General features: G+C 53.2%; 8 protein-coding genes across 8 annotated transcripts; 3 read left to right on the top strand and 5 right to left on the bottom strand.

Annotated features, from left to right (window-relative positions):
• Positions 1-106: 106 nt before the first annotated feature.
• Positions 107-1,471, bottom strand: RPS29 (40S ribosomal protein S29). The gene is made up of 3 exons (XM_062876933.1): positions 1,135-1,471; positions 813-912; positions 107-679 (listed from the first exon to the last, which is right to left on the bottom strand). The coding sequence occupies exons 1-3, from the start codon at positions 1,194-1,196 to the stop codon at positions 671-673; spliced, it is 171 nt and encodes a 56-aa protein (XP_062735579.1). The 5' UTR covers positions 1,197-1,471; the 3' UTR covers positions 107-670.
• ERP38 (Protein disulfide-isomerase erp38) lies at positions 1,471-3,098 on the top strand. Its single transcript, XM_062876932.1, has 2 exons — positions 1,471-2,305; positions 2,362-3,098. The coding sequence occupies exons 1-2, from the start codon at positions 1,795-1,797 to the stop codon at positions 2,949-2,951; spliced, it is 1,101 nt and encodes a 366-aa protein (XP_062735578.1). The 5' UTR covers positions 1,471-1,794; the 3' UTR covers positions 2,952-3,098.
• On the bottom strand, positions 3,093-3,820 carry QC761_211980 (uncharacterized protein; the record flags this gene model as incomplete). Its single annotated transcript, XM_062876931.1, has 4 exons — positions 3,093-3,252; positions 3,314-3,419; positions 3,475-3,722; positions 3,769-3,820. 4 exons carry the CDS (start codon positions 3,818-3,820, stop codon positions 3,173-3,175), a joined length of 486 nt encoding a protein of 161 aa, XP_062735577.1. The 3' UTR covers positions 3,093-3,172.
• Positions 3,821-4,089: 269 nt separating this feature from the next.
• On the top strand, positions 4,090-6,711 carry QC761_211970 (uncharacterized protein; the record flags this gene model as incomplete). The annotated part of the gene is made up of 1 exon (XM_062876930.1): positions 4,090-6,711. One exon carries the CDS (start codon positions 4,090-4,092, stop codon positions 6,709-6,711), a length of 2,622 nt encoding a protein of 873 aa, XP_062735576.1.
• Positions 6,712-7,090: 379 nt separating this feature from the next.
• QC761_211960 (uncharacterized protein) lies at positions 7,091-8,470 on the bottom strand (the record flags this gene model as incomplete). The annotated part of the gene is made up of 1 exon (XM_062876929.1): positions 7,091-8,470. The coding sequence occupies one exon, from the start codon at positions 8,468-8,470 to the stop codon at positions 7,091-7,093; it is 1,380 nt and encodes a 459-aa protein (XP_062735575.1).
• Positions 8,471-9,998: 1,528 nt separating this feature from the next.
• On the bottom strand, positions 9,999-10,515 carry QC761_0044410 (uncharacterized protein; the record flags this gene model as incomplete). The annotated part of the gene is made up of 2 exons (XM_062872393.1): positions 9,999-10,085; positions 10,417-10,515. The coding sequence occupies 2 exons, from the start codon at positions 10,513-10,515 to the stop codon at positions 9,999-10,001; spliced, it is 186 nt and encodes a 61-aa protein (XP_062735574.1).
• Positions 10,516-10,701: 186 nt separating this feature from the next.
• HRD1 (E3 ubiquitin-protein ligase hrd1) lies at positions 10,702-13,621 on the bottom strand (the record flags this gene model as incomplete). The annotated part of the gene is made up of 4 exons (XM_062876928.1): positions 13,430-13,621; positions 13,235-13,339; positions 12,492-13,176; positions 10,702-12,437 (listed from the first exon to the last, which is right to left on the bottom strand). The coding sequence occupies exons 1-4, from the start codon at positions 13,451-13,453 to the stop codon at positions 10,702-10,704; spliced, it is 2,550 nt and encodes an 849-aa protein (XP_062735573.1). The 5' UTR covers positions 13,454-13,621.
• Positions 13,622-14,144: 523 nt separating this feature from the next.
• Positions 14,145-14,516, top strand: QC761_0044390 (uncharacterized protein; the record flags this gene model as incomplete). Its single annotated transcript, XM_062872392.1, has 1 exon — positions 14,145-14,516. One exon carries the CDS (start codon positions 14,145-14,147, stop codon positions 14,514-14,516), a length of 372 nt encoding a protein of 123 aa, XP_062735572.1.
• Positions 14,517-14,833: the final 317 nt, after the last annotated feature.

The following is a 14,833-nucleotide window of genomic DNA, read 5'->3' as shown; positions in this document are numbered from 1 at the left end:
TACAAGAGATGAGATGATGTCACACGCAGTGGGAATGGGATGGTGGAAGCGCTTTTGGAATTTGATCATTGTCCACGAATGTGATGTCCCATTGAGAGTAAACCATGCGCACTCTCCCATCAATCAAAGCAGATGTCGAGATCTATTCGCTGGGCAACCGCGGACAAAACAACAACAGCAAACAACAAGAATGCACCTTGAGTGTGTGTTTGCAACTTGGGTCATTTCAGTTGCTCTTCTCAGAAAAAGCACAAAAAAGGATGCTTTCACAAAAAAAAAAAAAAAAGGTAAAACCCGTGATAACTCCCACTTTGTTGGCCTTGGTTTCCCCCTTATCCCATGCAAATAATGAGTGAAAAGAATCCCAACGCTGGCCGCCTTATTGATCTTTCGGAATATCAGTCCTCGGTTTTCTTCAGCCCGTTTTCTTCCGTAAAGTGGTCGTCAAATCACAAAGTTTGTCCCTTTTTTGTTCTTATTTCCCAGCCGGCGAAAAAGGGTGTTCTAGTTGGTATCCGTCCCCCCCCCTTTGCCCATGGTTTCCCCAAAAGAATTCCGTTTTTGTCACCGTTTCCCTTTCCCATTCTCCCCGTCATGTCATCAAACCACAAAACCCGGAAGCCCCGTGGTTGTCAAACCCTCCAAGTCTCCCGACATTAGAGTGGGTGATTTACCGGTACTGTTGTGTCACATGTTAGTATTCTGTATGTTCGGTTCTGAAGTGGCATCGGCGGGGGTATGGAGGTGTGAATCGCTCGGGGTTCTGTGTATGTGGTGCTCGGATCTCGAAATCGAGGGAGTTGTTATCGTACCTTGACGAAACCAATGTCGGCAGCCTTCTCGCGGAAGCACTGACGGCAGATGTTGAGGCCGTACTTGCGGATCAGACCAGCCTGGTGGGTGCAGACACGGCTATATATCGAAAAATCTATCGTTAGCCACACTTGTTCTTCGAGGTTCTCTCTCTTTCGTGTGAAATCGTGATGGCTTATCCCCCTCCCTTCTCTTTCCATTCCTCCTCTTGTCCAAGAACCCTAGCCCTTCCCCCATCCGATATGCTTTCCTCCTGGTACCCATGTTCGTCGGCGGTATCGTTCGTGATGGATGTTGTGGGGTTTCTTAGTGTTTCCTTACCAAGCGCGAGAGCCCTTGCCGTAAGTGCGGGGGCGGGAGTTCCAGACAGACTCGTGAGACATCTTGAGAGATTGATGCAATTTTTCCTTGCGAAAAAGGGCAAATTTCGGAGAGGGGTGGGTTTGGCGTGAAGATGTCGTCGACGGAGAGCGGTGGTCGGCCGGAAATGTTGCTAGGGAGTTCCGCAATATGGACAGGAGATTTTTCTTGTGCGGGAGGGCTTCGCTGGTGGGTGGCTTGTGCGTTTGTGGCGCTTGGCCTGGAATTATGGGTCTTTTTACTTCACCGCCCGCTGGCTGATAAGCCCCATATCTTATCGCTTATCAGCTGTCTGCAGGGATTTGATGGCTTGTTGGGACAGTGCGCTTGCTGCAGTCGCTGGCACTGTTTCAGATGGCGGGGCGGGAGCTGCAAAACTGGGGAAGCTTTCCAGCCGATGTGCCAGGATTGCGCCGCCAGTTGTCAGCGAGCTCTTCTGCAAAGTGGCATCTTTTCCTGGGATTTCAAAGCATCCCTTGATTTGCATTTGCCTGGAGGCATCCATTCAATAGAGCCGGCTCTCTGAATTTATCCATCTTTACCTTTTTCATCCGCCCTGTTGCATCGAGCTCGATTTCAAAACCCCCATCCCGCAAACCGCCGTGGTACGACATCACCACCATGGTTCTCCTCAAGAGCTTCGTGCTCGCCGGCCTCACGGCTGTTGTCGCGGCCAAGTCTGCCGTCCTCGATCTTATCCCTAGCAACTTCGACGAAGTCGTCCTCAAGTCCGGGAAGCCCACCCTCGTCGAGTTCTTCGCCCCATGGTGTGGCCATTGCAAGAACCTTGCTCCTGTCTATGAGGAGCTCGCCCACGCCTTCGAGTTCACCAAGGATGTCCAGATTGCCAAGGTTGATGCCGATGCCGAAAGGTCGTTGGGCAAGCGTTTTGGTGTCCAGGGTTTCCCTACACTGAAGTGGTTCGATGGCAAGAGTGACAAGCCAACAGAGTACAATGGTGGACGTGACCTCGAGGCTCTGACCGCCTTCATCACCGAGAAGACTGGTATCAAGTCCAAGAAAAAGCTCGCTCCTCCCAGCAGCGTTGCCTACCTGACCGATGCTACCTTCAAGAACACCATTGGCGGTGACAAGCACGTTCTTGTTGCTTTCACTGCTCCCTGGTGCGGACGTAGGTGTCCACCTATTTTGAAATCTCAAAACCAGAATGCTAACTCAGCTCCATAGACTGCAAGAGCCTTGCCCCCACTTGGGAGTCCCTTGCCACCACCTTCGCCAACGAGCCCAACGTCGTCATTGCCAAGGTTGATGCCGAAGCTGAGAACAGCAAGGCCACCGCCAACGATTATGGTGTGACCTCGTATCCCACCATCAAGTTCTTCCCCAAGGGCAGCACCACTCCCGAGGACTACAACGGTGGCCGTTCTGAGGAGGCCTTTGTTGCCTTCCTCAACGAGCAGGCCGGTACCCACCGCGCCGCCGGCGGCGGTGTTGATGCCACCGCTGGCACCTTCGCCGTTCTCGATGAGATTGTCACCAAGTACATTGGTGGCACCCCCCTTACCGATGCCGCTGCCGAGGTCAAGAAGGCTGCTGAGAGCCTCAAGGAGGATGCCCAGTACAAGTACGCCGAATACTACATCCGTGTCTTTGACAAGCTTAGCAAGAGCGACAGTTTTGCTGCTAAAGAGCTCGCCCGTTTGGAGGGTATCCTCAAGAAGGGTGGTCTGGCCCCTACCAAGCTTGATGAGCTTACCACCAAGACCAACATCCTCCGCAAGTTTGTTGAGAAGGTCACTGGCAAGGATGAGCTTTAAACGAGTGTGGATCTGGTGATACAGAAATTAATAAAAGGCAAACGTTCTCCTAAGGTTGAAAAAGGCGTAGGCGTTGGGGGCGAGTGAGTTGGCACGTGTATGATAATATTTTGGGTAGCAACAAAGGCAGTGTATCCCATGAGGTTTAACAAACAAACACGACCCCTGAAAACTCCATGAACTCCTGCTCGTAATTACAGATGCTCTGGCCACGCATGATTTCAGCCGGAGCTTGACTTCTTGTCCTTGTTGGCTGCTAGCTGTGCTTCAAGATTGTCCAGGCGACGCGACATCTCGTCCACTAGTATTATTCCGTGAGTGACCAGGCCACATGTTGGTGGTCACCAGGGGTGATGACTTACTTTTTGCAAAGATTTCACTAGAAACGCCAGCAAATTTGTTCGAGAGGGTGTTCAGAAGGTCTTCGAGTTGGACCGTGAGCTCAGCATGGGCGTTGTCGCCAGAGGCCTAAGGGGTCATGGTTAACTTTGGTAGCTTCGCACACAGGAAGGGGGCAACTTACATTTGTTGGACTCGTGTTGTTGGCGTTGGACTCGTTCTTGGAAGTCATACTTATTTTTGTTTGGTACTTTTGTATGCGGAGAATGAAGCAGTTTCTCGATGATTGTACAGTGCGGAAGAGGTTGCTGTCAATGTGTTTTTGATCATGAGCAGCTGGTTCAACGGGTGGGGGGTTGGCTTTCAGGGCACTATTTGATAGCACGGTGCACAGCCCAGTAACGACACTGTGGTAGTCAGAGGGGCCGCGCGCTGTTCGATGCCAAGCTTGAAGGTACCCTTGCAGCAGCTGCCTCACCCGACGATATCATTACGAAGACATCATCGTCCATTAAAGCATCACTTTGCATGACGAGACTTAAGTTGCTCACGATAATTTGAGTTTTGTTTGTTTACTTCCAGATAAGAATTACATTCGTCGTAACTCTACCCTCTCATACTGATTACGACATCGCCCAACAGTAGCAAGGATCACGAGACCCATACAAATCGTCGCCTCAAGGTGCATCATCCAAATCTCAGGGTTTACATACCGGGAGCTTGTCGACATTGAAATATGATTCCGACACCACCATAGTAGCTTCAACTAGGCTGGTAAGCAAGCTACAACTCCGCCACGATGCCTGAACAAGAACAGGATGAACAACAGCGACGGCAGCAGAGTGACCGGGGGCAGATGCTCCTCTTGGTGCTCATCTTTTATCTCACATTCTTCTCTGAGAGCGATGCACCAGCACTGATGTCAACACCATATCTCACCGCCTCAGAAAGGCTTGGCCGCCAGAGGGCTGCTCACGGCATTCTCAACAGCACCAACTGGGGCGACTTTTCTCCCCACGCACACAAGGAAGGGGCGCCGCCATGGCAAGAGCCCAAGTATCTCAATCTCACCGGGTTTCGGGAAAATGACGGTCTCGCGTGGGAGGATCTTGATTATTTCAAGGATCGGTGTCGTCAGTGGAGCAAACATGCCTACCCACCGCAGGAAGGAGGGAACGAGTGGGCTCATGGTTCGGCAAAGAGGACATGGCAGAATGCGACGGGCACTGTCCAGGGGAAGTGGATCCGTCGTCAAGGGTCGGCTGCGAAGTACAGAGATAACTTCAACCTCACTGCCGTTGCTCCTGGGGTCAATTGGATGGGGGACGATGTCGACTGGGGCTGGAATGTCACTGGGTCTCACGGCACTGTTGTCCTACGCCTTGAGGAGGATGACACACCAGATAGCTGGTATCGGGAGACTCCAAAAGATGAGAAAGAGAGCCATACGGCGGGTGTTGCGAGGGAGATCTCGGCTGTGGCAACTTTTCAGGAGGAAGAGACCTCTGCTGCCAGTTTCGTTATGCAACTTTACGGCGTTCACTGGCCATTGCAAGGGTCGATGATTCTGACTACAACTAGTGAGAAATTCGCGGGCATCTTTGGCTTGCCTCACCTCACGCCTCACGCCAAGTTTTTCGAGACGAGTCAACGTCTGTTGAACCACACTGTCGATGAAACGCTGCGAGAGAGAGAACGTAGCAGGCTTCCAGATATATCCAACCCATGGAATCCGGTCATTGAAGGGGACTTTGGTGGCACACTACCCCGTTGTGAATACATTTTGTATCTGCAACTGCATGCCTTGGACCATCACTATACACATCACAAGGGATTCATGGATTCGTCGCATTCCATTATCGACGATCTGGAGCGGGAGCTTCGCTATCCTACTGGTGCTCGAAACACGAAGCTACCTGAGCTGCAAATGTCCCTCGTCGCCTGGTCGCCTGACTGCTCATATTATCTCGAGTCTAAGGGACCTCCCCTATTCCCACCCGCAGATGGCCAGCATCTTGTTGGTGTCAAGGAGGAGGTGCTTCTTTCTCGGGTGAACTACTCATTGCTAGTTTTCGCGTTTGTATACGCAGTACAAGTCATACTCTTGAAAGGGCAGATCAAAGAATCCCCCACGCCCTCTACGCTCAATCGGTTGAGCTTTTGGAGCATGTCAATGATGTTGCTGGCAGATGGCCTGGTTTTCTCAGCTTCATCTGCTTGGTCTGTCAGTGCCTCTGACGGGTTTCACTCTGCCTTGCTGTTAACATTTGTCTCGTTCATGTCATCGGCTATCGGAGCTGGACTCTTGGCCAGCATCCGTGGCAGTGAACCAGAGAGGAGAGCTCGCGATACTCCTCCAGCCACCAACACGGGTACTACGAACACAACCACTACCACCCCAGCACCACCTCCTGCTCCGGCAGTCCCACAGACCTCAGACACTCTGCCCTCGCCAGTAACAGCTGGACCTCCCAGGGCACCCTCTCTCCCGATCATTGTCCCCTCAGACCAAGACATCGACGCCGAGATTGCAGAAAACGTCGCAGTCGGCGCAGGCGCCGTCCCAGGCCTAGGCACCACCACCACAGCCCCAGCAACGACAACCACACTAACCAACCGCCCCCAAACAGCCCAATTCGCCCCCGTGATCTTCTACTTCTTCCTCCTCATCCTCGCCATCATGGTCCTAACAATCCTCTCCCTCTCCTGGCCCCCCCGCGCCCGCTCAATCTACATCAACACCATCTCCTTCCTCTACTTCTCCCTCTGGCTCCCCCAAATCTGGCGAAACGCCCGCCGCAACAGCCGCCGCAGCTTCTCCTGGAACTTTCTTACAGGCCAATCCCTCTGCCGCCTCGCCCCGTTTGCGTACTTTTATCTCTACGACAAAAATTTCTTGTTCGTCTCGACCGATTATGCAACCTTCTCCATCCTCGTCGCCTGGGTGTGGGCCCAGCTCCTGACGCTGATCCTGCAAAACTTTTGGGAGCCCCGGCTGGGCATCCCGTTTCCGAGAGGTTGGATGCCAGAAGTGTGGGACTACCACCGCATCCTGAGGCAGGATGACATCGAGAGCGGGGTTGTCGTCGGTCTTGAATTTCTCGAGTCTGCTTCGTCGTCGTCGACCGCCGAAGGCCATGGCCACGACCACAGGGGGGAGCTGAGGGAGAGGGCAAAGGAGCTGAGGCAGAGGGGCATGACGCTGAGGAATGTGGACTGCGCCATCTGCAGGGAGGAGATGCTGGTGCCGGTCGTGATGACGGGCAAGCCGGACCCGTCGTGGAGCATGGCTGACATGCTGGAGAGGAAGTCTTACATGATCACGCCCTGCCGGCACATGTTTCACACAAAGTGCTTGGAGCAGTGGTTTAGGAAGCGGCTGGTTTGTCCCATATGCAGGGAGGATTTGCAGCCGCTTTGAGAGATTGTTATACACAGTCTGTAGTATCCTTGGATGATGATGTGTAACAGTTGTTAGGTTGAAAGCGGTGTTTTTATATCACATTATAGGCGATGATTCTGATCGGCTTCATAACTCCGGTAATCATGAAGGCGTTTTAAACATTATATTCCGCTGTATTCCTTCTGGCTAACAATTTCTCAAATACATGCAAAGCGTGTCCTTGGCTGAGAGAGAGTTACCTATCCACACAACCATGGTAGGTATTTAACCATAACTCGTCCATAAACCACAACGAAAGAACGATAAAAACCTCACCAAATCACAAACATCCCTTTCACAATCTGACACCCCCACCTTGTAAAAAACCATCATCCAAAAACCGATCCAGCATCCCCCTTTAAACCCAGGGCCTCACAGACCGACTGAAAATCCCATCCTCACTCTCCTCACTCCTCGTCACACCCCTCTCACCCCGTCCCACATCCTCCTCTTCCTCAACAACCCCCCCTTCCTCCTCCCTCTCCTCCACCACCTCGCTGTTCTCATGGCCCCCACTATGCCCAATAACCCGTCCCATCAACCTCCCAAACCCCCTCGGAATCTCTGGCAACGCCGTCAACGAAAACCTCCTCTTCTTCCTCCCCTGCATCGCAGCAACAGCAGCAGCAGCCCCCGCCTGCGCAGCCTCATTTCTCCTGGCATTTATCATAACCTCCGCATAAGAAAGCGACCTATTATCCCGCCCGCTTGCTCCTCCAACAAAGGTGGTGGTTCTCCTATCACTACCACTACCGCCACCGCCGCCACTCCCAAAGATATCCGGTACCCCCATCCCCCTAGTCCCAACTCCCTCCCCACCCCTCCCAGCAAACCCCCAATCCTCACTACTCATCGCAGCAGCACCCTGACCAACCCTATGCCTCTTCTTCTCCGGTACAGGCGGCGGACCTCTCAAATCCGAAGGCGGTAACCTATCCCTAACCCGCTGCTCGTGTCTCCACCTATCCGCCTCCTCCCGCTCCTTTCTAACCTGCTCCACAATATCCCTCGCCCACTGCGGGCGGTTATTCCAAAGTTCTCGACGCTCTTCTTCATCCTTCTCGGACCTTACGTACCACGAGGTCCCGTCCTCATTATCTGGTGGCGGGTACGGGCACTCCGGGATCTCGAGAGGAGGACGAAGATGGTACATGTCGTGGTAGAGGTAAGGGGGAGCAACGCTCCTGTCTATTCCCTTGCCTTTTTCTCTGCTTTCGGTGCCGAACGGGTCAAAAAAGTAGTCACCTGCTTCGGCTACCATGGAGGCGTAGTCGATGACTTCTTCGGATTGTTCTTGTTCGGCTGTAGTGGTGTCTGTTTGGTTGCTGTTCGAGGCTTCGTTGCTGCTCGGGGCTTCGTCCTTGGTAATGGTCATGCTGGAAGCTAATGTCTGGGCTAGGGTGGTATTGATGTGGTCGTCATCCATACTCGCTGTGACTGGGTTGCTCTCGGCAGTATTATTATCATCATCACTCGTGTCCGCCACACTGGTGTCGCTGGTGTTCGTGTTGGTTTTGAAAATGTCGGAATCGCCATCAGCTGCAGACCATGACCTAGTCTGGGAGGCATCTTCAGTCGATAACCGTGCCTGGTTTTCGTTGTCGGCGGGGCTCCTATCCCCAGGAGACAAAATACTTGTCTTACTCCCCTCAGCGCGGGAGCTGCTACCTCGAGCCGGCGGAATAGGAGGACATGTTGATGACAGTCGGCGGCGTGATTCATCCGGTCTGTTCTCCATATCGGATATCTGATTGCCTTGAGCACCAGAGAGGAAGATTTCGTCGATGACCGGGGAATAAAACCTGCAAAAAATCTCCTCAACCGCTTTCTCTTGTTGCCTTTATTGGAGCTGGTGATGGCCAGGTCTATATCCTGCCCCTGTTGATTTTCACTGCTGCCAAAGAAAAGAGGATAAGAAAACTTTTTGCTCTCTCGCCCGTTTGTGGCAGCAGGGCCCGTGGCAGAAATAACCTCGAAACCTTCTTCTTCCACAACCCCCTTCCCCGCCAAGACTGATAGGCGTTTTGAGACCGAAGCTTCACCATGGCTTGCATCAAGGCGCCCGTCAGTCCGCCCCTCCACACCTTCCTCCGTATCAACCACATGAAGACGTCTCCATTTCCATACCCTCTCCTTACCCCGCCCGTCTCCGACAAGATCCTTGTAGCGATACTTTGAAATCCCCTCCCCTCATGTTCACATCGCACTCCGACGACCTTCCAGACTCAGTCCCGACAAAGCCCTCGACAGAGCTTTCGCCAGAGAGCCCCCCCTCTGTCGTCATGGGCTGCGCCGTCCGCGTCGGATCCCCAGCCGCCAATTTGTTCCCTCTCTCAATCGAACGGCAGATGACATTAACAGCCTCCTGCGCCCTGTCTTTCCGCATTTTCCAATACAAATCGCTCCCTTCCTCCACCCCCTTCATCTCAAACTCCCTAGTCAAATACTCATCAGAACAAAACTCCTCATGGTCCTCTGCTTTATACAGCCCGCCGCTCCAGCTGCCAAACGAATCGACAGACCTGTGGGATCGATGCGAGCCCGCGGCGGTAACCGGCGGGGTTGGATACGACGAGTTGGGCTTAAACCCGCCCGTCGGTTGACCATGAGGGTTGCTCCTCGCAACATACCCTGGCATTTGCTAAAAGCCGTGAACCGGCGCATCTGACCCGTTATTCCGAGTCGCGCCGGCAGCGACATCCATTTGATTGTCATCTCCTCCTGGCAGACCAGCCAGCTCGCCCAGCACCCGGTCCGGCACGGCGCGGTAGTCTTCTGGCTGAGCTGCTTGGTATTCTGGGAGAGATGCCTGTGCCAGAGGTGCTCTGTATCCTGACATAGGAGCGTAGTATCCTGGCATGGGTACTTGTGGCGGAGGTGCTTGGTATCCTGGCATACGAGGGCAGTATCCTGGCATAGGAGCATGGTATCCTGGCACTTGGCCGGGTTGGTGATGATGATACAAGGCAGGATTGTACACCAACGTCCTGTCGTGGGCGAGAAGGGCCCCTTGGTCTGCTCGAGCTAGCTGAAACTGGGACGTTAAGGCCGGTGTCTTGTTCAAACGGGCCATCTCCTTCTGTTCTCTTTGCTCGACCGCAGGTGTTTTTGGTAGATTCCGTGATCCGTCCGCCGTTTCATCGCAAGAAAAGCCCTCCTCGTCGTCGGCTGAAAATGCACAGTTGGCAGCAATTGTATGGGGACAACCACCCCGGAAAATCTGAACATCATCATCGACGGGCCGTATGCTATCCTCGGCACTCTCCTCAGGACTCACGGAATGGTCCCCCATGGGTGTTGGAGAAGAAGAAGGAGCGGAAAAGATGGTTGCTGAGCTGCGTGTATGTAAAGTCCTTGAAGGATGAGCAATGATAGTAGGTAGCACTACAGAGTAGAGTAAACAAATGGATAACGAGACGATCGTCGTCGGATGATGCAAACTCGAGACAAAACCAAAAGAAGAAAAAACCGGCATGTGGTTTCTTAAACAGCCAGACCCACGTATGTGCCTGCCTTGTGTGAGCACCACCCACACACCATGGACAAAATAACGGCAACTTACACCTTCCTTTTTTTAATAAGAAAATAGGCCGATTGACCCTCATTTCAGACCTATTAACTACCGTTTGAGGTTTATTAACATTTCTCGAGGCATGGTTCGGAATAAAACATGTGTCGACTTACAGTGCCAGTTATCTTGTCGATAGGGTGGTACTTTCTTGCGGGCACACAGTCGAAAGAGCAAGAGTAACGGAGAAGGAAGCAGCTGAGATGGAAATGCATTTGGTATTTCTAAGCCCGCTCTTGCGCTGAGTATCAAGTGGACGGGATCGAAACGTCCACAGAAACCGACCAAGTCTGTAGAGAAAATTCCCAACCCGCTAAACGCCCCAAAATGCTGTAACTGCCCTCAAAAGGCCTGCGATGATGTATGTATCTCCTGTACTGGTAACCTGGCTGTCTTTTTATTCATTCATCCTCCTCATTCTCAGCGTCCTCCACCGAAGCCAGCCGGGCGGTGCTCTTGCTATTACTGGTGCTGCCGTTCTGTGCACTTGGCCCGGCAGACCCATTGCTTTTTGAAGCTGCTCTGCTGCTACCTGCCTCAGCCTCGGTTTGCAGAGGGGAGGTAGTTCGACCGCCGAAGAGCTGCGCCGGACCACCCCAATTTGGAGCAGCTGAAGTGGCTGTTGATGCTGTGTGAGATGGAGACACAGTTCGTTGTGTATTTGAGGCAGCATCTGATGGCACAGCACCACGTGCTTCAGCTGTTTGCGATGATTCGGCCTCATACCCAGCGACCGAAGTCGTGTCTCGGCCTAAAGGACTCGTGCCCCTGGACAAGGAAGATCTTGGCCTCTCTGGAGCAAGGTTCTGCAACCTATCCCTAAGAGCGTTCGCAGGCAGCTGGCCCCAGAGCGGACTTGGTTCTACCACCCCGTTCTCCGCGCTTTGAAGAGGGACAAGTGACCAGCCCGCCGGAATCGTCACACCCTCGGGAAGATCTGGGTTTCCAGCAGGAATAGCCGCTCCTGATTCAGCACCCAGCCTACCAATAGTAGGCTGGGCCCTCGGCAAAAATGCATGCACCTGCGCTTGCAATACCCCTGGATGTTGAAACGCAGGATGAGGCTGTCCCTGAATATAAGGTTGGCCTAGCAGCATGACAGGTGACTGGGTAGCAGGTTGGCCTGCCGGTTGAACTCCTGGTTGAACAGCTGCCTGAGCAGGTGCCTGAGCTACATGTTGGATGTTAGCCACAGGCTGAGGAGGCACAACAACTTGACCTGGAACAAGAGGTATTCCTTGTCGCTGACCAGCTTGTTGTGTAGGCGTCTGGCGCAACCGTGTCAGTTCGTTGACCATGTGCTGGAGAAGATACAACTCGTGCGCGGCATGGTTCAGGTTGGCCATCTCTTGCTGGATTCGCGTGCTAAGGTCAGTGAGCTGTCCGCGGATTTGATCCAGCCCCGCACCAGGTGTATTGACGTTGACAGCGGCATTGTCAGCCGGTGCAGGAGCCGCGGGTGCGGGAGGCGCAGGGTGAGCAGCATCTGGCGGCATACCCATTCTCTGAGCCATCTCTCTGATCTCCTCAACGCCGCCCTGGGCAAACCCAAGCCTGAGAGGCCCAAAGTTAAACATCCGGACGTTGCGATTCCTGTTGTTCCCCTGAAGTCCCGCCGCTCCCCCTTGTGGTGGTTGACCTGCAGGAGGCTGACCATTTGGTGGAAACTGTGCTTGCGCCGGCTGATTTGGGCCAGGAGGCAAACCGAGCCCCAACCTGAACACCACGGCATCCCCGTTCCTCGCAGGTTGTTGACCTTCGCGTGCGACAGGACGACGGCAGGTTGGGCATACTTGTTGACGCTCCAACCAACTCTTGAGGCAACCGAAATGCAGGATATGGCCACATGGAAGTTTCTTGGCGCGCGTTCTCTCGATTTGGTTGGTATCGTTGGGATCCCAAGGGCGCATTTCTTCTCTGCAGATGATGCAGGTTTCATCTCTGCCAAGATCCTCCACCGTAGCATCGGGATACTGGTCCATGTGTTTGAGCGCTTGTCGATAGCGGAGGAGGGCTCGTAGACGCTTTAGGAACGACCTCGCGGTCATGAACCAGTCTCTGACGATATGTATGGGGAAGTTGAAAAAGATGACAAGAGCGCAGAAGAAGACGGTATACAGAGTAAGCTTGACAAAGTCTGTAAACTGTTAGCGGTTGAGCAGAGCATTTGGCAGCTGTCGTAAGCACTGACCTGCAAAAAGATCCAGGGACAAAATCCAGTGCCCCTTGGATTCCCAACCTGGCACTTCAATGTCCATCTCGTCGACATCTTCCTCGTTGGGCAGTTCCTCGTCATCATCCTCAGCGGTACCCTCGGCTCTCCGCCTCAGAATTTCGGCCCTCTGCTCTCGAACCTGGCGACGGCGTTCTTCCAAGCGTTGTTGCGTTTGGATCCTGTTGACCTGTTGCTCCACCAGCGAGAGGATATACCGACCAGTCGTGTGCAGGGAGCAGACCGTGAGGACGGCAAACTCGAATAGGAACATGACCATGACAGTACGGCGGGCTTGTTGCCAGACGGTAGTGGCGGCATAGCTGAGCAAGAAGACGTCGTAAAGAATACTGACCAGCAGAGAGATGCTGAGTCTGGTATGGAACAGTCGGGGGTTCGCAGGGGGTTGTTGCTCCAGCACTTCGACGCGACCTTCACTGATCCAACCCCACACCTTCCCAGTGATGAGCGCGGTAAACATGATCACAAAGGAGGGGCCGAGTTCGTCCCGGAATATGGTCATGGCAAGGCAGGTTTCGGTGACGGCGAACCAGCCCCGTTCGTAGAGTTGTTCGATTTCGGTCGGTCGCAGGGGGCCGAAGCAGAGGCGTTGGAAGCCATACACAAGAGATCCATAGACAACGAACACCAGATTTGCGAGAACCTAAATGGGCCTGTCAGACGAGCCCCAAGGCGTGTAAGTGGGCACAAGAGGGACGTACCAGGAGAGACATGCTACTTTGCGCAAGATGGACCATGGCCGAGTAGAAATTGGCACGTTGATAGAAAGCGGATGCGACCACGGCGGCCGCAGAGGCCATGGAGGCCTGTAGTTGGCAGCATCAGTCAGCATGTTGATGATATGCACAGTTCACGAGAGCTCCTTATCCCGTCGTGGAGCTGGAGGTTCAACCTACCGTTGCGTACCACTGGAGCCGCATCTTGTTGGGTTTATTTTGCAACAAGAGCGCAGAAAGCGGGAGATGTCTGTTCGATTAAGTGGTGATTGATAACGAAGATGGCCGCAAGAGTCAAGTCGCCATGGTTGTTTGCGCAAGATGGTGGTGCCGCCGCAGTTGGAGAGCTCTTGAGATTATGGTAATCAATTGGCCACGTTATGGAAAGAGCCAGGATCAGATGTCCGAGCCGAACGACACACCACCACCTGTGACAGTGACGCTGCCAAGCCACCAGCCACACCCGACTTACATTCCATCGAATGAGTGGCGGTGCAGCTGTTTGCTGAAGAGCTGAAGAAAAAGGGGGCTCGGTCCAATCACATCAATTCATTTTTCATTTACAAGTTCAACGCCAACCCATGAGCAACTCTCCCCTCCATCACTCCGGCCTTGCTCGCAGCAATTCGAAGTCGCCCAAATCTTCCAGCTAATACCTGGTACATCATTGCGGTTACAACACTTTCACAAATCAATCGGCCGGATGAAATCCAGAAAGTGTCCTTGCATGCGTTGAGTCAAAAATGGCCAAGTGGCGAAGACACTCTGCCAAGCTTCGATGAGAAACGAGACATCTCACGATGAATGCGTGAGGCCTTGATCAAAACTGCCGCCGTCACAGGTATCACAAAGGTATCCTCCAAGTCTAAGGCAAATTAGATCTGTGGCAACACTCATGATTCACCAGACCATCAACGCCCTTCTAGAGGTCAAGAAAGTAGCACCAGATGACCTTCTCGACGAGCCGCAAGGACCCTCGCCGAAGGAAGACCATCTGATATTCACGACACCCCAGTATCCCCAGATTCTAGAACGCGGACAAGAATTCTTCGAGTGCATCTACGGTAAAATAACCAAGAGAGTCATGGGTCAAATGGACCGATCAGGAACCGAAGACCTCGGCCTCGTCGCTCGCCTGGTATATGGTTACATTCTCAGCAACACCAATGTCCTCGGCCCCATCGAGACTTCCTATGTCATGATTGCTGGATTGATATCACAAGATGTGAGGTTGATGCTGTGTCTCGCTGGCCCCAATCAAAGCTGATGAGTTCACGGGTCAATCCTCAGCTAAAAGGCCATCTCAGAGGAGCTCTCAATGGCAGTGCCACGGTCGATGAGGTAAAACGCTGTCCGCAGCGTCATGGACATCTGTGTAGCGTCCGGGATGAGGATACTGGACAGCGACGTCCCCCCGGGTTTTGGATGGAGGGTTGAGCCTGCTGATTTGTAGCCTCAATCCAACAAGACCCTCCCTCTTATCCAATCCTACGAAAATGAAGCATTTCCAAAGTAACCCTATTTTCTTAGCTTCAAGATCGTCAAGATCCGTCAAGACGATCAGGGTCGCCAAGCAGGGTCGCC

Source organism: Podospora bellae-mahoneyi, chromosome 2 (assembly GCF_035222275.1).
Source record: "Podospora bellae-mahoneyi strain CBS 112042 chromosome 2, whole genome shotgun sequence".
Taxonomy (NCBI): domain Eukaryota; kingdom Fungi; phylum Ascomycota; class Sordariomycetes; order Sordariales; family Podosporaceae; genus Podospora; species Podospora bellae-mahoneyi.
Note: the sequence above shows the minus strand (reverse complement) of the source record. Positions and strands in the feature narration are given on the sequence as shown.

Coding starts and splice junctions, on each gene's coding strand:
- RPS29 (XM_062876933.1), bottom strand. CDS start 1,196: ATGTCTCACGAGTCTGTCTGGAACTCCCGCCCCCGCACTTACGGCAAG. Junction 913..1,134: donor GGCAAGGGCTCTCGCGCTTG/GTAAGGAAACAC, acceptor TTCGATATATAG/CCGTGTCTGCACCCACCAGG.
- ERP38 (XM_062876932.1), top strand. CDS start 1,795: ATGGTTCTCCTCAAGAGCTTCGTGCTCGCCGGCCTCACGGCTGTTGTC. Junction 2,306..2,361: donor CACTGCTCCCTGGTGCGGAC/GTAGGTGTCCAC, acceptor TCAGCTCCATAG/ACTGCAAGAGCCTTGCCCCC.